General features: G+C 45.1%; 1 protein-coding gene across 1 annotated transcript in view; it reads right to left on the bottom strand.

The window, feature by feature from the left end:
- Positions 1 to 782: 782 nt before the first annotated feature.
- LOC147883816 (RING-H2 finger protein ATL48-like) overlaps positions 783 to 26,173 on the bottom strand; it is a 50,820-nt gene continuing 25,429 nt past the window's right edge. The window contains exon 2 of the mRNA XM_087398829.1: positions 783 to 1,109. Within this exon, the coding sequence (XP_087254955.1) occupies positions 940 to 1,109 (170 nt within the window). The 3' untranslated portion in view covers positions 783 to 939. The remainder of the gene's footprint in view (positions 1,110 to 26,173) is intronic.

Here is a 26,173-nt window from a genome sequence, read left to right as displayed (position 1 = left end):
TATGGCCCTGCTTTTTCCGCTGTATATCACCCAACTCTGACCATCCGTGTGCGTGCGTGCGTGCATGTGTGTGTGTGTGTGTGTGTGTGAGAGAGAGAGAGAGAGAGATGGGAGCCACACACTCAAATATCAATTGGCTCTACTCGATATGTCTAAATCTAAATAGTAGACATCTAATAGCAAGATGATCTAGATAAACCTTTCCAATATAATTGCAAAAAATGTAAATCTACCTGCTTCATGTGTTTCAAATAGCATCCCCTAGAGCTAGTTATATACAGTATTTCAAGACTAACTGCAATACTCTCTTGCCAGCCCTCTCCATATCTAAAGCCAATCTCAAATGAGCTCATCTCGTCTCTCCTCAGTCGTCTAGTGGAGTTGCTCCCACAAACAGCATATACATAGGTCAAGTCACTCAGATGGAGAGTTGACTGATTGGTAGATGACCAGAGGCTTCCCCTCGTTGTCCCCTAATTTGGGTTCTCTCTCTCTCAGCAACAGCTCGATTTTTATTTTTTTTTCATCACAGACATCAGCCTTGGGTATCTGTGCCTGTTTAGTGGCCACACCCCTTAGCTTTCATTGTATCTCGGGTTCTTTTCAGTCTCATAGACCCTTTGTCATCTCCTTCCTCTTTCCTCAAACCTCCCTTCCGCACCCCTCGTTTCTACATCCCATCCTTGAGCATCATATAAGCAAACAGCATGTGTGTGGTCTTTAAGGGATCCACTCAAAGCTACAAACAATCGATTGCTCAAGTCCAAAAACAGCTTTTGACATGAGACATGAAGCAAAGATAAATTATCTGACACTCTCCTTGGGAAGGAATTCACCAATTCGTTTTACTTCATGAGAGAATATAATGTGATCAATTTCATTCACATGGATCACACATTGGTTCTGAAAATATTTCCACCCTAATATGGCCACCTCTTTTCATTCATTTTCCTTCTGTTTTCCCTGGTAGTACACAGTACCAACCATTAACGCTACTGTGGCGGCTTGAAAACCAACACGTGCTCGCATTAACAACTGACTACGATTGTGATTCCCCTGCCTGAAAGACACCAGACCTCCGACAAGAACTCCAAGAGTGGCCAAAGCTCCTGCAATTAGTTGGAAGCAAGTGCAATTCATTGTCAAACTATATGAATCAATACCATGGAAAATTTTTCCAAAGAAAGAGATTCTATATAGCACTAATCCTTTTCAAGAAACTTAGAAAAGACTAGCAATCATAGCCCTCTTATCAGTCCTTTCAGCAACAAAGCAGTACAAAATTTCATCAACTAAATTACACATTATTACACAATGCATGGATCATTGTTCAAAAATGCAGCATATGCAAATCTTTCAAGAGATGGACAAGGTAAGTACGTAGGAAGAGACACAAGAGACTAAGCATTTCCTCTGGGCATCTCTCATTCAATCCACAGAATTGCAGCCACTAGCTACATGTGTGCCTGCATTCCCATCAAGAAAGCTCGTGTATTGTAATGACCTTTGGAAAATAATAGGAATATGGACAAGCGTGCTCTGTAACAGAAAAAAGAAAGTGGCAGTTCTGAGTCACCTATAATGGAAAGTTTAACTTCTGTCATGCTTAGCAAGGACTAGCTACTATGATATTCTCACAGATGATATCAGCACCCATTAGTGAGTGATGACCAGTACATGGACCCATGCAAAATTCTCCACACACCCACAAACACATGAACATCCAATTACATACAAGTCTTTGTACTGAGCTACCATCCGAACTCCAGAGGTTAAGGGAAAACTCAGTGATGATGAAGGGTACACTTAAGAGGAGGACTAACTAAAAGATACTCCTCATTAACAGAGAGTATCAATTAAAGAAGAAATGAATAAATATAGAAGATCATGCAATTATATATAAGGATCAAATCACATTGCAACACTAGCTACCTTACATGCATGCCCTCATCAATGGCAAAATGACAACAGCCCGCCAGTTCTATGCCATAAAGGAAACCGCTAAGATCTAGGAAAAAACTGACACCAAGAACTAGTTAGGCTCAGAAGCCAGCTGAAAGAGGCGACCTGCCAAACAGCCCACAGGTTGCATCCGAACTCCAGAGGTTAAGGGAAAACTCAGTGATGATGAAGGGTACACTTAAGAGAGGACTAACTAAAAGATACTTCTCATTAACAGAGAGTATCAATTAAAGAAGAAATGAATAAATATAGAAGATCATGCAATTATATATAAGGATCAAATCACATTGCAACACTAGCTACCTTACATGCATGCCCTCATCAATGGCAAAATGACAACAGCCCGCCAGTTCTATGCCATAAAGGAAACCGCTAAGATCTAGGAAAAAACTGACACCAAGAACTAGTTAGGCTCAGAAGCCAGCTGAAAGAGGCGACCTGCCAAACAGCCCACAGGTTGCTTGATTGGTCATTCTCCCAGACACCTGTATGCACAGCTCCATCCATTTTGATAGCCCAATATGGGCAACGTCACCACTGATGCTGCCCTATGCAAGATTTTAATCCCCTAAAGAGGCTGCTGCTCTGATGCCAAGTGACTTTGCTAGTACCTTTACCTGACCCTGGCTGAGGATTTGGCACGCCGCCCTTTGGTCAAATAGATGGCCACGGGCTGTTGGATGCCCATGACAATCAATGATCACAAAGCTGGTATACTCCCCCGAGAAAACCTATCTTATGCCTCTTTCTACCTCCTCAAATGACAGCTTACAAACTGTTATGACCCTAAGGTCATAGCAGGAGCTGGATTTCATGTAGTTAGGTCCAAGCTATGCCTTTAAAACGGGTCAATTAGTATATCCAGTGTGTGCCCTTAAGATAAGGGCACCCTTGTGTACCCCAATATATATGAGCCGTGAACTGATTCACAGTCCCGCGGGAGGGACCTTTGAGCCGGCCTATGTCTAGTTTGGTGGACTCCCATGGTATGGGACACAGGGGTTCACGCCATAGATGCTGCATGATATAACCTCACGTTGAGAGGGTGATCCTTTTTAATGGATCCATATATACCTTTGTAAGACTAGAATATATTGAATCGTACAAATTCAAATTTTTGTTGTTCTGAGAAATTTTATCTGTTGGGGCTTTTGCACCGCTTTAGATATTTCAATAAACTTGAACAATTGACCACCACTTGGACGAAAATTCAATGAAGTTGCATGTCCGCTTAGGTGATAGAAAAATATACCTTTGTAAGACTAGAATATATCCAATCATACAAATTCAATTTTTTGTTGTTCTGAGAAATTTTAGCTATTGGCACTTTTGCACCCGCTTAAGATATTTCGACAAAGTTGAACAGCTGATCACCACTTTGATGAAAATTCAATGAATTTGCATGTCCACTAAAGTGATAGAAAAATATACCTTTGTAAGACTAGAATATATCCAATCTTACAAATTGAAATTTTTGTTGTTCTGAGAAATCTTAGCTGCTATTGGGGCTTTTGCACCCACTTAAGATATTTTGATAAAGTTGAACAGCTGATCACCATTTGGATGAAAATTCAATGAATTTGAATGTCCGCTAAGGTGATAGAAAAATATACCTTTATAAGACTAGAATATATCCAATCCTACAAATTTAACTTTTTGTTGTTCTAAGAAAGCTGTTGGGGCTTTTGCACCCTCTTAAGGTATTTCAACATATGGCTGAGTGGTGATCTTGCCAACTCCCCCAACTGGTCCTCTATCTGCTTGATTCAAATTGCTTCAATATTGCAATTTCATTTTTTGTTTTTGCAGTTCAAAGATGTTGAGTTCGACTTCCATGTGCTACGATTTCACAGCTTGAGTAGAGCTCGTCCAAGCTCCTCTTGGTCTTGGTAATCATGTGTAGCTTCAAGGATTGTCAGGCTCTGAATTTCATTTTGCTTTGCTAGGGCAGTAGATTGCTGGTTGCGTGTAAACAGACACAAAATAAGCTTACAGCTTCAAAGGCTATAGGATGATCCTCCTACATAAGAATCATTCTAATAGGATGATCCTCCTACATAAGAACCACTCTAATAGACTCTAGCACGTCCTTTAGGCTTTTAAATAGTAGCTAATGTATCACATCCGAGGCTACACAAATCGCTGAGGCATAGTTATGACTACTCTACCCTCAAAATAAAACATGAACTGGATGCCCATCAATCCAACCCACCAGGGCTCTAAGCACATTGACATTGAAATGCCAATGCTCACAACTTGAATCATAAGAAAAGACATCATGATAACAATGTGAAGATGATTACTGAATCTTCATAGACTCAACCAATTGGACTGCCGCTTTACCTGTACCACAGTTTTAAGGGCACACATTCAACACGTGACCAGGCTTGCCGCACTTGAAGTATAGACCCTTCATCTAAGCATCAGCGTGTGTTGGCAAATTGGTACGAGGCTTTTTTGCAAGAGACCTCCATGTCTATCAGGCTTAGAGCCGAAATAGTTTGACAATTTTCGGAAGCTTCAACACTTCGTCTTTCTTCATTTGTAGTCTACCAAAAGACCACCAAAATGAAAGCAGACATAACAAACTCGATCAGGCAATCCACTTTGCAAAGGTCTATGATTGCATCTTGGTACACAAGGATGTCAAACTTTTGATAGCACGTCAAAGTGGAAAACCAAAGAAGAAAAACAACCGAAGAAATTTCTGTGTGAAAGCTCGTTCCAGGTCATATGAGTGGAGGGCTTTTCCTTCAAATCCCACCTCCAAGAAAAGGCCTTCCCTTGGAGATACATCTCCGCAAGGATAGCATGGATGTAATCAGGATAGTTGGTGATGGCAAAATACGCCTCCCACCTACTTAAGCAAGAGCGCAGACTCTCTCATGCACTCTCCTTTTCTTCTAAGTATATCTTAGGTGAAAAGTTCGGTATCCCATTGTGTGAACACAGCAATTGCAGATTTTGTAGCACCTAAGCATCTATCTGGACAACTTGCACCTGAGGTGGTGTAGAAGATCTAGGAGCATCAAATGGCTGTGACCGTCTCCAGGCTTCGCAAGTAAGAAACAGCAAATGAACAATCAATACTTCAGTTTTCGTTTTTTCTTTAGGTTCTAAATTCGGAGCCTGTGTAATTGATAGCTCTTGAGAAATTTCTTTTTAGCTATCGTTTAGCTGTAAGGAGCTGCAACTGTTTGCGAACACCTGCCTTGGAGCACTACGAGCAGGGGAGGATTGTGCTGGCAGAAGAAGCAGAGGGAGCTGTTTGTGAGCAGCCCTTCTGGCTGCTTTGATCTGTGTCGCAGCAGACATGAGTTGTTTGCCCTGTTTTAGATTATACACTTTCTGGTTGAGCAGCGACAGACTTTGGTAGATTGCAGCACCTCAAGATTTGAGGATGATATATGCATGTAGGTGAATATTTTGGCAGGGCCTATCATCGCTTATGGCTTCATGGAGAATCGTCGGAGATAGGAACTGTACTTGTTACAGCACCAGGCGGGCTGTCCTCAGTTTGTGGCAAAGGACAAGTTGTGGCTGCATGTGCCTACCTTTTGGGGCTGCATGCCTAGAAAGTGTCATGTGCATGGTGTACCTAGGATCGAGGCACCTGCGCTATGATTCCAGTTGTATCGAGGACGAGATTCTAGGTCAGTGATAGGATCATATCCTGCGGGGTCGTGTCATTTGGTATCAGAGCTGTCCTATCACGATTGAATTCAACACGAGGTATGCATAAAAGATGTCTTCCAGGTACGCTTTTTGAGATTGCTTTTGCAAATCTGAATTTCCGCTCATGTATGGGCTGAATCGTTGGCTGATGATGTGCGCTCATGATTGGGAGAGTTGTGGAAGAAATAGAAGTCCATAGGCTGTGTGCTCTCTCTCGGTTGCTACATGTTTGGAAATTGTGATTCCCTGAGAAGGGTAGGCGATGAGAAGACTTGATGCTTTCAGCAAGAGATATGAGGATGGATCGTTTCTGACCTATAACTACCCATGCTTGGGTTGTTGATGTGATTGGCTGTGTGGGGACGCATGACAGTAGGCTGGTTAGGGAAAGAATTCGCTCTAGGTTCTCAAGGATGAGATTCCTACCCTAGAGACCTAGATTTGATGCAGTTGAGAAGTAGGAGGAAAGAGAGAGCGTTCATAAGCCTAGAAAGCGGCTTGTCTAGGAGATACGGGCATCAAAGACAGGGGCGATATGATTGGGGGCAGGCGCTTGGCTTTGGGAAGGAGCGTATGGCCTGATCTTAGCGCGTTGACACGTGGCGTTGATGTAGCAACCAACCTGGCGGGTCAGTGATTAGTTTGACCCTGGTCAAAGGTCCAGTTAGTGTTAGAAACGAGAGAGTATGAGAGCAAGAGAGCTGAACGTAGTGCTTGCAATAGAAGAAGTGACTAATACAAGAAGTGGGATGGGTCTTGTCTAATTGACAAAACCTTATCCTTCACTAACCGTAGTTAGTGAACTAACTGTGGTTAGGGAAAAAAACCTCCAAATGAGAAAAAAGTGCCCCTAACCTACTTATTACATTACATTGGTCACTGCTGAATTATAATAATAATTCTAACACCCCCCTACAGTGCCAATGTCATGTACAAGGAAATGATCAATCACCAAAAGGATATAAGTTCACGGCACTACAAAATGCCTCAAACTTTTCACGTGGAAGTGCTTTGGTGAAGATGTCTGCAACATTGTCATGTGTTGACACATAGATCATACTGATCTCTCCTGCATGCAACTTCTCTCTGACATAGTGATAGTGAACCTCAATGTGCTTCGTGCGAGAAAAAAACACAGGATTCTTTGCCACTGCTATAGCACTCTGACTATCAGTGAGAATCGGAGAAGGACCCTCCAATGAAAGATGAAGATCGGCAAATAAACGACGCAGCCAAACACATTCAACTAACGCTGTGAAAGCTGCCCTGTACTCAGCTTCACACGAGGAGGTAGCCACTGTAGACTGTTTCTTGCTCAACCAAGAAATGCAAGCATGTCCTAGAAAGAAACAATTCCCAGTGGTGGACTGCCTAGTATCATAGTCTCCAGCCCAATCTGAGTCACTATAAGCATGCATCTGCAAGTCACCCCCCCCTCGGAAACATCAAGCCAAAAGACTTTGTACCTTGCAAGTAACGGAAGATGCGTTTTACAGCCTGCCAATGCATAATCTTTGGGCTGTGCATATACCTGCTCACCTGAGAAACTGAAAACTGAATATCAGATCGTGTATTGCAGAGATAAATGAGGCATCCAACAGCCTGACTATAGAGTGTGACATCAATTGATTCACCCGCATCATGCATTGTAAGCTTCAGCCCCGGCTCCATGGGAGTGGACATAGGCTTGCAATCATGCATGTTCAATCTGTCCAAGAGCTTTTGAACATACTTGGACTGAGACATAACAATGCCACGTTTCTCTTGAATAACTGGATCCCCAAAAAGAAATGTAACAAGCCCAAGTCTGACATATCAAATGTAGCTTTCAATTGGGCCTTGAAATCTGCAATTACTTCCTCATTTGATCCGGTGAGCAGCATGTCATCTACATAAAGAATGATGACCAAAATATCCCCCCCATCCTTCTTGATGTAGAGGGTGCTCTCAGTTGGACTATTGTGCAGCCCCTTGCTGGTTAGAAAGGCATCAATTTTGGCATACCATGAACGTGGGGCTTGTTTCAGCCCATACAAGGCTTTATTCAGCTTGCATACCTGAAGTGCATTTCCTGAAATTTCAAAGCCCGGAGGTTGTTTGACATAAACCTCTTCCAACAAGTCTCCATTAAAGAAAGCTGTTTTAATGTGCAACTGATGAACATTCCATTCAAAATTTGCAACCATGGCTATAACTGACCTGATGGTTGTCATCCTGGATGTAGGAGCAAAAGTCTCCTCATAATCTATGCCCTTTTTCTGAGCATATCCTTTTGCAACCAGCCTTGCCTTGTACCGATCAATGGACCCATCTGGTTTTCTTTTGACTTTGAAAACCCACCGTGTACCTATGGCATTCTTACCTGGTGGCAAATCCACAACATCCCAAGTCTGATTTTTATGAATGGACTGCAACTCATCGTGCATGGTATTCATCCAATGCACATTATATTTTGCTTCTTCAAATGTCTCAGGCTCCTCCTCATCAAGAAGAGTACCTGCATAAGCTAATTCAACTGAATGAGCTCCCTCCATGTGCCTTACTGCACTACGAGTTCTGCCAGGCAATGGAGCTTCAAGCCTACTCTCCCTGAGAGTCTGAAGCAGCCAATGCGGGACTGTTTTGGCTGCGTGTATCTCTTGAATTTCTTGCCCGACAACTTCATCCACACCCTGAGGTTGTACCAATTCAGTTGGGGGCTGAATCTGTACTTGTGGAGCTGGCGGAGGTTGCTGTAAATTCTGATTTTCAGCGGGGGAACCAAATGCTATAGGAAGCATCCCCTCAAATACATCATCTGAAGAGGCCGGAATCTGAAATTCAGCATTTGTATGTGCAGAATTTTCAGAGAATATGACATCTCTACTGACAAAAATCTTGCGTGTAGCAGGATTGTAGAGACGATAGCCTTTGCTTTGTGAACTATATCCCACAAAAATGCATTTTAGTGCCTTATCTGACAACTTGTGTCTGAACTCCACAGGCACGTGGGCATATGCAACACAACCAAAAACTCTGAAGTGGTCCACTGAAGGCTTTCTCCCATGCCATGCCTCATAGGGAGTGATTGTCTTCAAAGCCTTTGTAGGAGTCTGATTTAAAATATAGTTGGCACACATGAGGCCTTGCAGCCAAAACCTGTGAGGCAACTTCTTACTTGTGAGCATGCATCTATCCATTTCCATGGTGGTGCGATTCTTCCGCTCAGCTTTGCCATTCTGTTGAGGTGTAAGCCTCACTGTAAGCTGATGCATAATTCCTTTTTCTTTCAGAAATGTCTCAAATTCATGAGACAAGTACTCCCCCCCTCGATCTGTGCGAAGTGTCTGCACCTTGAGTCCTGTCTCATTCTCAACCATAGCCACAAAAGTGTTTGAAATGCATAAACACTTCTGATTTTGCCTTGAGACCATAGACCCAAGTGTAATTGGTAAAGTCATCTATGAATGTAACAAAATAGAGATAACCCCCAAAAGCAGGTGTCCTCATGGGACCGCAGACATCACTGTGAATAAGCTGCAATTTTCTTGTAGCTTTCACTGCACCATCCTTCTTGAAGGGAAGCCTATGCATTTTGCCAAGAATGCAACCTTTACATGCATGAGGAGGCGACTCCAAAGGAGGTAATGCATCAACCATATCATGCCTCTGAAGTGTCATTAAGCTGCCATAGCTCATGTGCCCATACCTGGCATGCCATAACTCCGCATTGTGCATCGCAGCAGTGGGAGTGCTAACTGATAATGCAAGATGGGATCTTTTTTCATATAAATCAAGCTGAAAAAGACCCCGATACAAAGTGCCAGACAACCTCAAAGCATATTCATTTTCTTTGTCTCTGACTGCACACTTGTCATCATCAAAAACAACCTGAAATCCTCCTCTATTGAGTGAGGACACTGAAAGCAAATTCTTCTTTATACCTGGCGCATAGAGTACATCTGAAATTCTGAAATATGTGCCATCAGTGGATGTGAGAATAATGTCTCCCACTCCACACACTGAATGAGAAGAATTATTTACACAAGTTACCTTCTTCTTGGTGGGTGAAGAATGCAGAGTTACAAACAAATTTTTCTTGGTAGTGATGTGCTTTGAAGCACCACTATCAAAATACCAAGTATGTAGTGTCTCATCAACACTGAAAGAGCATTCATCCTTTGAAGGATCGTAACTGCAAGTCAAAAAAGCATATGGGTCATCATCATTAGTGGCTGTAGTATCTGAACTACCCACTAAAAAATCTGAAGTGCAAGTCAAAAAGGCATAGTGCTCTTCAACCAAGTTGGCTGCAACATCTCCTCCATCATGGCAATGTGGACCTCATGCATCTGATACAGCCATACCGGAATCCCTTTTCTTTTCTTTGGCTATGCGCTTCTTCCACTCTCCAATATAATGACTTGGCTTCTTGCAATAATGACAGATGCCCTTCTTTTTTTGCTTGTTTGTATCACCCTGTGCCTTATAAGAAGGCTGTCCAGAATCAGCTTTATGCTGATGTGTGGGCTGATTGGCATGTGGCTTATGCTGCCCTTTACCCTTGGTCTTGAACTTGGAGAGCATAGCATGCTCGCCAGCCGGGCGGCATATTTCCGCGTGTTTGTTCTTCCTGCAACAGAAGTCCTACCAACTCGTGAAAGGAGAGAGGATTGCTGCCCCCCCTCAATGACAAATTCAGAGAGGTGTGGAAACCGAGATAGGACTCAGGAAGACAGTTCAGAGTGGTAGAGATCATCTCTGAATCTGGAATGACTTCATCAATGTTCAGCAATTGCTCCCTAAGATCCTGAAGCTTCGTGAGGTGAGAATTCATGGAATCTCCCTCCTCCATATGTGTATGGGAAAGTTCTCGCTTCAGAAGGAAACTCTGGCATCGTTTCTTGCTGCAAACATACTCTCCAATATTACCCAAGCTGCCATAGATGTCTTGCATGACCGAATATGAGGTATAATGAACCTCTTGACAGAAAGAGAAATTACTGAAAGAGCTTGTGCATCTCTAAAGTCCCATCTTTTCTGCTCTGCTGTGGGAGCTCCTTGAGCAGCTGCTCCAATCACATGTGCTGTATTTGTACCTCTACCCCTGCCTCCAGCTGTAGGAGTGACAGGTATAGGCATTGTATCTGGTCTTTCTTCATCTCCATTGACATAATCCCAAAGATTTATGCCAACCAAGATATTGCGAACCATGAAACTCCACAAGGAGTAGTTGGTGCCATCCAACTTATCCTCCTGTGTGAGAACCCCGAACACCTCATTTGAGTTGTTCTGTGCCATTTTTGCCATATAAACTCAGAAATACAGCAAACTGAACAAGTAAAATCCCTTCCTGGGATGTAAGATGCACAAATAAAATCTGCCAAAGAAAATCTGCCCTCAGTGACAAATATTGTCACAGCCTATCAAAGGCTCAAAATGCACTTCAATTTGTCCTGCAAATGCTCTCAAAAACTTCCAAAAAACACTGCAGAATTTGCCAATGTCTGCAATGTCACTCAAAATGAGTCCAAAATTGCCTGCAACAGTCCCAAAATGCTTGTACACTGCCAAATTGCATCAGAATGCTAAAAGCCCCAATTTCTTCAAGGAAATTGCATCCAAAAGAGGGCAAATTGCCTGAAAGCCCCAAAAATGCAAGAAATTGCTGTGTAAAGCTAAAAGCCCCAAATTTTTGCAAGAAATTGCAACTCAAAAAGGGGCAAATTGACTGAAAGCCCCAATTTGCAATTTATTTGCAAAAAGAACCAAATTCTACTGCCTATGTGCGCAAATGAGCACACCCTCAATCCCAAAATGCACCTGCTTGAATCCACACCCAAACAATGGCTCACTACACAAATGCCTGACAAAGATAAAAACACCTGCAAGATTCACCTGCAATGAAAACTCTCCAAATGACCAAGGCACCCTTTTGCAGAAGGACTAGAATAGCCCGTACAGTACAGACTGTACGGCTGTACTGATAGCTAACGATGTTGGAATCAAAGTCCTAGTGTGTGTGGTCCTAGAGTCCTAGGAGTGTCCTACAGTTGTGTGAGTGTGAAGAATCTTGAGGCAACTTGTGCCACCTCATGTGGTAGGTGTGATTCCTCCCCTAGATTATAGGATCTAGATTCTCTTGTGTGTGACCTCATCTATGAGGTGTCAGTGTGGGAAGATAAGGCTTGCCCAGCCTATAAAGGAGGCTATGTACTTGCTGTGATAATACAATCTATCAACATCAGTTCGTGCCTCAGATCTTGTCTCTCACCCTCTCCCCATTTTTAACAGTTGGTATCAGAGCAGGTCTTCCCTTGTCATGTGCACGGATTGGTATCTGACGTGTACTGGGTACACAAGACTAGCTCAGGTAGCCTGGGGAGGCTTAGAGTTAGGCAGGCTTGATTCTCGGGTTGAGTGGCAAAGGTACAAACCAGTTTGAGGTCTTCGCTATTTTTGGCACTTGGGGCCCGGGTCTATATAAGGGGCCCAGGGGTTCAGTTCTCAGAGAGCCGATGGGAGCAAGTTTCGTTACCAGGTGCTAGGTCTGATCCTGGATTGAGTCGCGGAAGCGCGCCTACATCTTAGCGTAGCCCAAGGCCCAGTAGCAGATCCCAGGCTTCACAGCGCCACCCGGTGGTATGGGACACCAGGCTGGTTTGGATCTGGTTGGGAGTTCGTGCCAGTAGCTCAGCTTGTGGCTCGGAGGGGACATCTCCTGATTCGGGATCATATCCCGTAGATGTCATGGTTGGGTGGTGAGCAGCCTGCTCAGTTTCTTACGTTGTGTGTGTGTTCTTGTGTTTGCTTGCAGATCAGAGGTTTCAGGAGTGCTCGGATGTGTCAATTGGTATCAGAGCCAACTCCTGAGGTAGAAACTTCTCATGCGAAAATTTTGGACGATTTCTTCCTCCAGGTATGCCCTAATTTCGAAATTTGTTGCTGCAAGATCTTGTTGGTTCATGGGTTATCGGAAGTGGTCAGGATTCAGGGAAGAGGTAGGAAGAAGGTGAGTCATGATTTCGAAATTGCTGAAGGGAAAAGTGAGAGAGGGTTGAGGCGTAGCTAGGTGAGAGTGGAGATGAAGGGAGGAGAGGCGTGAGAAGAGCTGATCGGTAGGCGAGGGGATTCCGTTTGCTGGTCAGGGCTGCGCAGAGGTAGGTGACGCAGGTAGGAGGGGCTGAGTGGTGCGCCATAGGCTGAAGAGGAATTCGGCCAGGCAAGGAGATGCGCCAGGGGCAGGAGCAAGGTGCGGCCAGTCTGTTGGAGGTGCTGTTTTTTCGAAAAAAGCACCACCCTCAAAGTTGGAAGGGTGGGGCGAAAAAAAGCAGCACCCCTCCAAAGTTAGGAGGGGTTGGATGCTAAAAAAAGCATCAACCCTCCACGATTGGGAGGGTGAGCTTTTCTAGAAAGCATAGCTTCCTAGATTAGCTGCACCATCTCCCAAGCTCAGCCACAGCCTCCGCTAGAGTGCGCAAGAAGACCTCCTTACACTCTACCAGATTTCACCATCTAGGAACGGTCACAGCCTGCGTCAGGTTTCCGTACAGCCTGCGGTGGATTTCCGTACAATACGGTCTGCAGCAGACTTCCGTACACAGCAGCCTGCAGCGAAACCAGCAAAGGGAGACCCCGGGATCACCTACGCCAGCTGATCGTCAGCTTCCAGCATCTTCTTTTCGGCCAGCTCCTCTTCTTTCGTCACATCCTCTTGGGAAGGGTTTTTCGCTGCTCCACTCTCCTTTCTGCTTCGATTCCCCCAGTTATTTCTCTCAGTTTGCTACTCTTTTCAGATCAGATTTCAGACATGGCTGATTCTGTAAATCCTGAGTTTGCCATGGGAGATCAGGATTTGGACTATCCTGCTGAGGAAGACCAGGGTCTTTACGACGATCTGATTACGAAGAAAGCCTTCAGTGAATTCACCACTGCTCTAGATGGAAAATTTGAGCAGGTTAATGCGAATCAAACGAGGTTGACACAGCAACTCCAAGGGATTCAGACGACTCTCACCCTTCTGACTAGCACTGTGCAGGCACTCACGCATGTGGATGCCATGGCTTCAGTGTTAGGTCCGAACATAACTCCAGACCCTTTTCCCGGAGATTAGAAGTCTCGAACCAAGGAGGTTGTTGACACTTGGTTGCACAAGTGGCAGGTACACTTCCAGTTCCACCCGTACCTAGATGAAAAGAAAATACAGCTTGCAGCCGGCTTCATGTCAGGGAAGGCTTTGTTATGGTGGAAGGAACTCCAACCTAAGCCGGTAACATGGATAGATTTCGAAGGGGTCTTCAGGAAGGAGTTCCTGAAGAAGGAGGATGACTATGATATCGTAGGCAAGCTTAAAGCCCTCGATATGTCTAAGCTGAACTTGTCGTTTGAAGCTTATCTTCAAAGGTTTCGAGATCTACAGACCAGGGCCACAAAGATGGATCCAGTGACCTTGTTAGGTTTCTTTGTGGAAGGTTTGCCAGATTCGTACAAGTTGCAAATCAAGAACAACAAATGTACCACGTTGCAAGAGGCCATGAATTACGCACGTATTTATGAAGATACCATGGCCGGTGCAAAGGCAACTACAGTTTCCGACACGAGTGGGAAGAACAAACGGAAGTTCTTCCACTCTACCACTGGTACCGGGGAGACGAAGTCTATAGACAACGCCTCCAAGAAACACTTGCCTCAGGCAAAGAATGGTCGAGCCTGTTTCCTTCGTACCTTGAAGCTTAAGAAGGAAGGACGTTGCTTCTACTGAGAGGAGCGGGGCCACACCAAGAATGAGTGTCCAAAGTGCAAGAATCAAAAGCAAGCGCTGGGACCGAAGCTCCAAGCGGGTCCGGGTACCAAAGCCAAGGGAGCGAACCAAGTTTCGATGACAGGTATTTCTGTAAATGTCATTACCTGCCCACTTTCTTGTAATTGCACTTTCAATACTTCGTTATTTGGTTCCCATGATCTTTTCCGAGTTTATGGAGAAGGTAGGGACCAAAGAGTTCACATTCTCTTTGACCCGGGCAGCTCTCACAACTTTGTTAATTACAAATTTGTGCAGAAGATGGGGCTGTCCACGATACCTAGCGATCACACCTATGAGGTGCAGCTTCCAGCTGTGTCATGTGCACGGATCGGTATCTGACGTGTACTAGGTACACAGAACTAGCTCAGGTTAGCCTGGGGAGGCTTAGAGCTAGGCAGGCTTGATTCTCGGGTTGAGTGGCAAGGGTACGAACTATTTATAGGTCTTCGCTATTTTTGGCGCCGGGGCCCGAGTCTATAAAAGAGGCCCAGGGGGTTCAGTTCTCAGTGTGCAGTTGGGAGCAAGTCTCGTTCCCAGGTGCTAGGTCTGATCCTGGATTGTGTCGCGGACGCGCGCCTGCATCTTAGCGTAGCCCAAGGCCCAGTGGCAGATCTAGGGCTTCACAGCGCCACCTGGTGGTATGGGACACCAGGCTGGTTGGGATCTGATTGGGAGTTCGTGCCAGTAGCTCAGCTCGTGGCTCGGAGGGGACATCTTCTGATTCGGGATCACATCCTGTAGATGTCACGGTTGGGTGGTGAGCAGCCTGCTCAGTTCTGATGTTGTGTGTGGTTATTTTGCAGATCAGGGGTTTCAGGAGTGCTGGGATGTGTCAGTTGGTATCAAACTCCCAATCAGATCCCAACCAGCCTGGTGTCCCATACCACCAGGTGGCGCTGTGAAGCCCTGGATCTGCCACTGGGCCTTGGGCTACGCTAAGATGCAGGCGCGCGTCCGCGACACAATCCAGGATCAGACCTAGCACCTGGGAACGAGACTTGCTCCCAACTGCACACTGAGAACTGAACCCCCTGGGCCTCTTTTATAGACTCGGGCCCCGGCGCCAAAAATAGCGAAGACCTATAAATAGTTCGTACCCTTGCCACTCAACCCGAGAATCAAGCCTGCCTAGCTCTAAGCCTCCCCAGGCTAACCTGAGCTAGTTCTGTGTACCTAGTACACGTCAGATACCGATCCGTGCACATGACATACTCCCCCTCCTCTAAGAACTCACTCCTGAGTTCGCTAAGAAATCGGGAAATGTTCTTTGGAGGTTTTGTAATGTCTCCCATGTTGCATCCTCCTCAACACGATCCTTCCACTTAATCTTGTATTCCGTGATAGTACGATTTCGAATCTGTCTTTCACGAAATTCAAGAATTGATTCAGGTTCGTGAGGAATAAAAGTTAAATCTGTAACTTCTATAATCTCATGAGGAGAAACAATTTGATCATCTGCACCCAATACTTCTTTCAGTCTACTGACATGAAAGACTGGATGTACTTTAACATCAGGAGGCAATTCTAGTCGATATGCAACTGGTCCAATTCTTTTAATGACCTTGAATGGGCCACAATATTTGGGGGATAATTTCGGAACCAAACCAGTACTTAGGCTCTTGGATTCCTTAGGAATTCGCAAATATACCATCGTTCCTTCAGAGAACTCTCTAGGTGAACGATGTCTATTAGCATAAAATCTGTCCCGATCTTGGGCACTTCTAATAGACTCCTTGGCAAACTGCAACATTTCCTGCATGTCTTGCAAGAAGTTCTTAGCAGCATCATTTTGAATCCCTTTTAATCCAACCATAACTGGTGACTTAGGTTGAAACCCGTACATAAGCATAAAAGGACTATAACCTGTACTAGAATGCTTTGCACTGTTGTAAGCAAATTCAATCATGGGTAGATAATCTTCCCACGAAGACTGTCTCTTAGATACATATGCCCGAAGCATGTCTTCAACCAACTGGTTGACCTTCTCTGTACTGCCATCGGATTGTGCATGATCCGAGGAACTCATACTTAGAGTAGTTTCCAACTTCTCAAATACAAGTGTCCAAAAGTTACTTGTAAACTTTGAGTCCCTGTCACTGACTATGTCAGATGGCAAACCATACAGCTTGAACAAGTGGTCCACAAACTCGTGAGCCAGCTGAACAGCTGAAATAGTTGTTCTTGTAGGTAAGAATCTAGCCATTTTGGTCAAACGGTCGACTATGACCCAAATAGAGTCATGACCCTTGCGCGTTCGAGGCAAACCAGTAATAAAATCCATGGAAATACTTTCCCACTTATTACCTGGAATCTGTAATGGCTGTAATAAGCCCGCGCTCCTAAGGCGTTCAGCCTTAGTAACCTGACAAACTCGGCAACCTACCACATAGTTCTCTACGAATGCACGCATCTTAGGCCAATAAAAGGTATGCTTCACAAGAGACAGAGTCCTATGTATACCTGGATGTCCCGCACTAGGAGCATCATGACACTCCCAGAGAATCTTGGATTTAAGGTCCAGAAGATCAGGCACACAAATCTTTTCATTCCGGAACAGCAAGCCGTTCCTAATCATCCACTGACCTCCTGCCGCCTGTATCCTAGGTGGCACAATCCCTGAGTCCTGGTCAACCATGGAGCTCCCATCCTGGACTCTCTGCCAATAAGAACTGAAATGACTATCAGTTGCGTATAGCCCTCTCAAGGATTGAAATAGGTCTGAGGATATTTCCGTAAATGACAAAGCATTTACAAACTTAACTCGACTTAAGGCATCCGCCACACTATTCAACGAACCCTTACGATAACGTATTTCGAAATCAAAATCCTGCATTAGCTCTGCCCATCTAGCTTTCCTTCCTCTCAATTCTGATCCATCACACACATACTTAATTGACTGGTGATCAGTCAATACAAGGAACTTTGAACCATACAAGTAGTGTCTCCAAACCTTGAGAGCATACACTACCGCATAAAGTTCCTTCTCCAGTGTGGGCCAACGATACTGAGTGTCGTCTAGCTTCTTACTCTCAAAAGCTACAGGTCTGCCCTCTTGGAATAGAGCGGCCCCAATCGCATAATCACTCGCATCGGCCTCTAAAACATAAGGCCGGGTAGGATCGGGTAATGCAAGAACGGGTGCTTCCTTGATAGATAACTTCAAGGTTTCAAAAGCCTTGTTCATTGCATCATTCCAAGGGATCGGTTGAGTAGACCTGCGTCCACGACCTTTCAATATGTTGGTCAAGGGTACCGTGATTTGTGAATAATCACGGACTGACTTTCGAAGAAATACCGTAAATCCTAGGAAAGAACGAAGTTGTTTCACAGTCTGAGGGATAGGCCATTCTAAAACCTTCTGGATACGATCCAGATCAATGCTAATACCTTCAGAAGAAATCTTGTGTCCCAAGTAAATGATCTCCTTCATAAAGAAGTCACATTTACTCATCTTGGCATAAAGCTTATGCTGTCTTAGAACAAGTAAGACAACCCGAAGGTGTCCTATATGATCCTCAAGCGTTTTACTATATACCAAGATATCATCTAAGAACACGACAACAAATTTGCCCAGATAATCTCTGAACAAATCGTTCATCATCTGCTGAAAAGTAGCAGGAGCATTGGTCAAACCAAAAGGTAATACGAGGAACTCGTAATGACCATACCTAGTCCGGAATGCGGTCCTATCTATGTGTTTAGCATAGATACGGATTTGATGATAACCCGTACGCAAGTCAATCTTAGTGAAATACTTCGCTCCGGCCAAACGGTCTATCAAATCATCAGAACGAGGTAAAGGATAGCGGTTCTTAATTGTAACTTTATTTAGTTGTTTATAATCTATACACATCCTCCAGGAAGAATCCTTCTTCTTTCTCAAGAGGACAGGTGCACCCCAAGGAGATTTACTTGGGCGGATATAGCCCATATTCAGGTAATCCTGAAGCTGGATAGCTAACTCATCCTCCTCTACCTGGCTCATCCTATACGGTGGTACACTGATAGGGTGAGCCCCTGGGACTAAGTCGATGCGATGATCTACTGCCCTTTCTGGAGGTAACCCTACCGGCAGTTGAGCTGGGAATACGTCCTTAAAATTATCAAACAACATTCTCAATTCTCGGTGTTCAAACACACTTAATTCATTTTTGTTAATTACCGAAACAACAAATGTAGAAAGTGGAATCAAAACACACTGATAGACATCATAATGAGAAGTGTTCAATATATTCCGCAGCTGCATCGCAGATACAATAGGTCCCTGAGAAGGGATAATCTTATCACACTGAATACAAAATTGGGTGCCTTTGTCTTCAAAAGAAAGGGTATGCTCCGTCCATCCGATCTGGATATTGTGGGTTTTAAACCACTCTATCCCGATCAGCAAGTCTACATGCTCTAAATGCATAACATAACATGTGAGAGCTCCCGTGTAGGCTTGAATCCGGATGGGAAGCGCTTCAACCTTGCGATCCCAAAACTGCTTCCCGGCTGGAAGCTGCACCTCGTAGGTGTGGTCGCTAGGTACTGTGGACAGCCCCATCTTCTGCACAAATTTGTAATTAACAAAATTGTGAGAGCTGCCCGGATCAAAGAGAATGTGAACCCGTTGGTCCCTAACTTCTCCATAAACTCGGAAAAGATCATGGGAACCAAACAACGAAGTATTAAAGGTACAATTACAAGAAAGGAGGCAGGTAATGACATTCACTGAAATACCTGTCATCGTAACCTGGTTGGCTCCCTTGGCTGCGGTACGCGGACCTGCCTGGAGCTTTGGTCCTAGCACCAATTTCTGGTTCTTCCGCTTAGGACACTCATTCTTCGTGTGGCCCCGCTCCTCGCAATAAAAACACCGGCCCTCTTTCTTGAGCCTGAGAGTGCGAAGGAAACGGGCCTTACCATTCTTCGCAGGAGTTAAGCTTTTCCTGGAGGCGTTGTCCGTAGACTTCGTCTCCCCAATACCAGTCGCATGCTGAAAGAACTTGCGTTTGTTCTTTCCGCTGGTCTCGGTAACTGTGGTTGCCTTGGTTCCGGCCATGGTATCATCATATATGCGCGCATATGTCATGGCCTCCTGCAATGTTGTGCACTTGTTATTCTTAATCTGTAACTTATAGGAGTCTGGCAAACCATCCACGAAAAAACCTAACAAGGTTACAGGATCCATTTTAGTGGCCCTGGTTTGCAGATCCCTAAATCTCTGAAGATAGACTTCAAAAGTTAAGTTCAATTTTGACATATCGAGGGCTTTGAGCTTGCCGACGATATCGTAGTCATCTTCCTTCTTCAGGAACTCCTTCCTGAAGATACCCTCAAATTCTGTCCAAGTGTCAGGCTTAGGCTGAAGTTCTTTCCACCAAAGCAAGGCTTTACCTGACATAAACCCTGCTGCTAGCTGAATCTTTTTCTCGTCTGGATAGGGGTGAAATTGGAAGTGAACTTGCCACTTGTGCAGCCAAGTGTCAACCACCTCCTTTGTTCTTGATTTCTGGTCACCTGGAAAGGGATCCGGAGTGATATTCGGGCCTAGCACGGAGGCCATGGCATCCACATGCGTGAGTGCCTGAACCGTGCTAGCCAGAAGAGTCAAAGTAGCTTGTATCCCTTGGAGTTGCTGTGTCAACCCCGATTGATTAGCGTTGACCTGCTCAAATTTACCATCCAGAGCAGTCGTGAACTCACTGAAGGCTTTCTTAGTGATCAGGTCGTCATAGAGACCCTGATCATCCTCTCCCACTGGAGTGTAGTCTAATTCCTGCTCCCCCATAGTGAACTCGGGATTCGGAGCATCAGACATGGCTGAATACTGATTCGATTACAAGCGGAGAAAAATAAATAACTGAAACGGAGCACGGAGGGAGATGGAGTAGAAGAAAACCGTCCCAGATAAATCTGACAGAAAAGATGCTGAAATCTGGAAGACCACGAGCCCTGGTGCCTCCCCGAATCTGCAACCGGATGCGCAGTCAACGATAGAGGCTGTACGGACTGCTGACGTGGCCTGTACGGCTGCTGACGCAGTCCGTACGGTGGCTGCAGGTGTAGGCGCAGCTGCTGTACGGAGCAGCAGCAGGTACAGAAGCAGTCGGTACAGTCCGTACAGGCTGTACGGCTGTCGCTGCAGCTGTACGGGCTGGTACGGAACTTTGGGAGCTGTGCACGGCTGACGCAAGCAAGGCGGATGCAGGGAAACTGCTCGAACAAGGCGCTGCTGAAGGGCGAGGCGGGCTGGCACAGATCTCGAGGTAAGATCTCGAATCTGGGGCTGCTTGTGGGTTGCCTAGCACCCAGCCCCCACCTATATAGGGTGCAGGGCTGCCTGATTTGGAAGCTAGGCTTCCAAAAAAGGCTGAGCCCCCTCCAGCTTTGGAGGGGTGCTTTTGCGAAAAAAGCACCTGAGCCCCTCCAACTTTGGAGGGGTGCTTTTTTCGCAAAAAAGCACCTTCCTCCTGCCCTTCCTCCTGCGCAGGCTGCACGCAGCCCTAGGCGCAGGCTGTTCGCAGCCTGTTGCGCAGGCTGTGGACAGCCTATTGCGCTGGCTGTGGACAGCCTGTTGCGCAGGCTGTCCTGCCCCTACAGCCTCGCCTACTGCGTCCCTTTCTACTCCCCGCATCCTCTACTCCCTGGCTGCTTATTTCCTGCCCTACTCTCCTCCCTTTCTGCTCTCCTTCTCCTCCCTCAGACTTCTCTCTGTAGCCTTCAGAATTTTCGATTCTATTTCACTCCTCTTCTTCTTCCTTTTCCAGATATTTCTTCACCCCTTCTACCCCAGGTAGACAGCAAAAACGCAGCAGGAAATCTCGAATTTTAGGGCATACCTGGAAGAGAAATCCGTCAAATTTCTCGCATCAGAAGTTCCTACCTCAGGAGTTGGCTCTGATACCAACTGACACATCCCAGCACTCCTGAAACCCCTGATCTGCAAAACAACCACACACAACATCAGAACTGAGCAGGCTGCTCACCACCCAACCGTGACATCTACGGGATGTGATCCCGAATCAGAAGATGTCCCCTCCGAGCCACGAGCTGAGCTACTGGCACGAACTCCCAATCAGATCCCAACCAGCCTGGTGTCCCATACCACCAGGTGGCGCTGTGAAGCCCTGGATCTGCCACTAGGCCTTGGGCTACGCTAAGATGCAGGCGCGCGTCCGCGACACAATCCAGGATCAGACCTAGCACCTGGGAACGAGACTTGCTCCCAACCGTGACATCTACGGGATGTGATCCCGAATCAGAAGATGTCCCCTCCGAGCCACGAGCTGAGCTACTGGCACGAACTCCCAATCAGATCCCAACCAGCCTGGTGTCCCATACCACCAGGTGGCGCTGTGAAGCCCTGGATCTGCCACTGGGCCTTGGGCTACGCTAAGATGCAGGCGCGCGTCCGCGACACAATCCAGGATCAGACCTAGCACCTGGGAACGAGACTTGCTCCCAACTGCACACTGAGAACTGAACCCCCTGGGCCTCTTTTATAGACTCGGGCCCCGGCGCCAAAAATAGCGAAGACCTATAAATAGTTCGTACCCTTGCCACTCAACCCGAGAATCAAGCCTGCCTAGCTCTAAGCCTCCCCAGGCTAACCTGAGCTAGTTCTGTGTACCTAGTACACGTCAGATACCGATCCGTGCACATGACAAGCTGGTAAGCAGTTTTGGGATCGCAAGATTGAAGCGCTTCCTATCCAGATTCAAGCATACACAGGGGCTCTTACGTGCTATGTTATGCACTTGGAGCATGTGGACTTGTTAATCGTAATAGAGTGGTTTAAAACCCACAATATTCGGATTGGATGGACGGAGCATACCCTTTCTTTTGTGGATAAGGACACCAAATTTTGTATTCAGTGTGATAATATTCCCTCTTCTCAGGGAATATATTAAACACTTCTCATTATGATGTCTATCAGTGTGCTTTGATTCCGCTTTCTTCATTTGTTGTCTCTGTAAATAACAAGAATGATTTAAGTGTGTTTGAACACCGTGAATTGAGAATGTTGTTAGATAGTTTCAAGGATGTATTCCCTGCTCAACTGCCGGAAGGTTTTCCAGAACGGGCAGTAGATCATCGGAATAGACTTAGTCCCAGGGGCTCAACCTATTAGTGTACCACCATATAGGATGAGCCAGCTTGAGGAGGATGAGCTAGCTACACAGCTACAGGATTACCTGAATATGGGCTATATTCGCCCAAGTAAATCACCTTGGGGTGCACCTGTCCTCTTAAGGAAGAAGAAAGATTCTACATGGAGAATGTGTATAGATTATAAACGATTAAATAAAGTGACAATTAAGAATCAATACCCTCTACCTCGTTCCGATGATCTGATAGACCGTTTGGCCGGAGCGAAGTATTTTACTAAGATTGATTTGCATACGGGTTATCACCAAATCCGTATCTATGCTAAACACATAGATAGAACCGCATTCCGAACTAGGTATGGCCACTATGAGTTTCTTGTATTACCTTTTGGTTTGACCAATGCTCCTGCCACCTTCCAGCAAATGATGAACGATTTGTTCCGAGATTTTTTGGGCAAATTCGTTGTAGTGTTCTTAGATGACATCTTGGTATATAGCCGAACGCTTGAGGATCACATAGGACACCTCCGGATTGTCTTAGTTATTCTAAGACAGCATAAGCTCTATGCCAAGATGAGTAAATGTGACTTCTTTATGAAGGAGATCATTTACTTAGGACACAAGATTTCTTCTGAAGGTATTAGCATTGATCTGGATCGTATCCAGGAGGTTTTAGAATGGCCTATCCCTCAGACTGTGAAACAACTTCGTTCTTTCCTAGGATTTACGGTATTTCTACGGAAGTCTGTGCGTGATTATTCACATATCACGGCACCCCTGACAAACATATTGAAAGGTCGTGGACGCAGGTCTACCCAACCGATCTCTTGGAATGATGCATTGAACAAGGCTTTTGAAACCTTGAAGTTTTCTATCAAGGAAGCACCCGTTCTTGCATTACCCGATCCTACCCGGCCTTATGTTTTAGAGGCTGATGCGAGTGATTTTGCGATTGGGGCAGCTCTATTCCAAGAGGGCAAACCTGTAGCTTTCGAGAGTAAGAAGCTAGACGACACCCAATATCGTTGGCCCACACTAGAAAAGGAACTTTATGATGTAGTGTATGCCCTTAAGGTTTGGAGACACTACTTGTATGGTTCGAAGTTTCTTGTATTGACTGATCATCAGTCAATTAAGTATGTGTGTGATGGGTCTGAATTGAGGGGACGGAAAGCTAGATGGGCAGAATTAATGCAAGATTTTGATTTTGAAATACGTTATCGTAAGGGTTTGTTGAATAGTGTAGCGGATGCCTTAAGTCAAGTCAAGTTTGTAAATGCTATGTTATTTACGGAAATATCCTCAGACCTATTTCAATCCTTGAGAGGGCTTTACGCAACTGATAGTCATTTCAGTTCTTATTGGCAGAGAGTCCAGGATGGGAGCTCCATGGTTGACCAAGACTCAGGGATTGTGCCACCTACGGTACCGGCGGCGGGAGGTCAGTGGATGATTAGGAACGGCTTGCTGTTCCGGAATGAAAAGATTTGTGTACCAGATGTTCTGGAACTTAGATCCAAGATTCTCTGGGAGTGTCATGATGCTCCTAGTGCTGGACATCCGGGTATACATCGGACTCTGTCTCTTGTGAAGCATACATTTTATTGGCCTAAGATGCGTGCATTTATTGAGAACTATGTAGTGGGTTGCCGGGTTTGTCAGGTTACTAAGGCAGAATGCCTTAGAAGCGCGGGTTTATTACAGCCATTACAGATTCCAGGTAATAAATGGGAAAGTATTTCCATGGATTTTATTACTGGTTTGCCTCGAACGCGCAAGGCTCACGACTCCATTTGGGTCATAGTCGACCGTTTGACAAACATGGCTAGATTCTTACCTACTAGAACAACTATTTCAGCTGTTCAGCTGGCTCACAAGTTTGTGGACCACTTGTTTAAGCTGTATGGTTTGCCATCTGACATAGTCAATGACAGGGACTCAAAGTTTACAAGTAACTTTTGGACACTTGTTTTTGAGAAGTTAGAAACTACTCTAAGTATGAGTTCCTCAGATCATGCACAATCCGATGGCAGTACAGAGAAGGTTAACCAATTGGTTGAAGACATGCTTCGAGCATATGTATCTAAGAGACAGTCTTCATGGGAAGATTATCTACCTATGATAGAATTTGCTTACAACAGTGCAAAGCATTCGAGTACTGGTTACAGTCCTTTTATGCTTATGTACGGGTTTCTGTGAGAGAATGGAGAGTGAGAGAGCAAGAGAGAGAGAGCTGAAAGCTTAGTTGCAATAGAAGAGTGTAAAGAGTACAACTCAATGAGTGAGAGATAAGGTTTTGTCCTAGTGACAAAACCTTAGTAGTCACTAACCATAGTTAGTGAACTAACTGCGGTTAGGGGAAAAAACCTCTTAAAGAGGAAAAAGTGCCCCTAACTAGCTTATTATATTACATTGGTCACTGCTGAATTATATCTATAATTCTAACACCCCCGTGCAGTGCCAATGTCATGTACAAGGCTGATCAATCACCAAACGGATATAAGTTCAGGGCACTGCGAAATGCCTCAAACTTTTCACGTGGTAGTGCTTTGGTGAAAATATATGCAACGTTGTCATGTGTGGACACAAAGATCATATTGATCTCTCAATGGCACTCTGACTATGTTGCTGTGAAAGCTGCCCTGTACTCAGCTTCACATGATGAGGTAGCCATTCTAGATTGTTTCTTACTCAGCCAAGAAATGCAAGATTTATCCAAAAAGAAACAATTTCCACTAGTGGACTGCCTAGTGTCATAATCACCAGCCCAATCTGAATCACTGTAGGCATGCATCTGCAAGTCACCCCCCCTGGGAAATAGCAAGCCAAAAGACTTCGTGCCCTGCAAATAACGAAAGATGCGCTTAACTGCCTGCCAATGCATAGTTTTTGGGCTGTGCATGTACCTGCTCACCTGAGATACTGCAAACTGAATATCAAGTCTAGTGTTGCAGAGATATATGAGGCATCCAACAGCCTGACTGTAAAGTGTGGCATCAACTAATTCTCCTGCATCATGCATTGTGAGTTTCAGCCCCGGCTCCATGGGAGTGGCTATGGGCTTACAATCATGCATGTTAAATATGTCCAAGAGTTTCTGAACATACTTGGATTGAGACATAACAGTGCCACGTCTCTCATGAGAGAACTGGATCCCCAAATAAAAGTGAAGCAGCCCCAAATCTGACATGTCAAAGTTGGTCTGCAAATCAGCTTTGAAATCTGCAATTTTGTCTTCATTGGACCCTGTGAGCAGTAAGTCATCGACATAAAGAAGGATGACTAAAATTTCCCCCCCATCCATCTTGATGTAGAGGGTGCTCTCAGTAGGACTATTGTGCAGCCCCTTGCTGGTCAAAAAGGCATGGATCTTGGCATACCATGCACGAGGGGCCTGTTTCAGCCCATATAAAGCTTTGTTGAGCTTGCATACTTGAAGTGCATTTGCTGTAATTTCAAAGCCCGGAGGTTGTTTGACATACACCTCTTCCAGCAAGTCCCCATTTAAGAAGGCTGTTTTTATGTCCAACTGATGAACATTCCACTCAAAATGTGCAGCCATTGCAATAACTGATCAGATGGTGGTCATCCGAGATGTAGGAGCGAATGTCTCCTCATAATCTATGCCCTTTTTCTGGGCATAGCATTTAGCAACCAGCCT

Source organism: Dipteris shenzhenensis, chromosome 27 (assembly GCF_047967505.1).
Source record: "Dipteris shenzhenensis isolate YYH24624 ecotype China chromosome 27, Dip_SZ_1.0, whole genome shotgun sequence".
Taxonomy (NCBI): domain Eukaryota; kingdom Viridiplantae; phylum Streptophyta; class Polypodiopsida; order Gleicheniales; family Dipteridaceae; genus Dipteris; species Dipteris shenzhenensis.
This window is presented reverse-complemented; position numbering and strand designations above follow the sequence as displayed.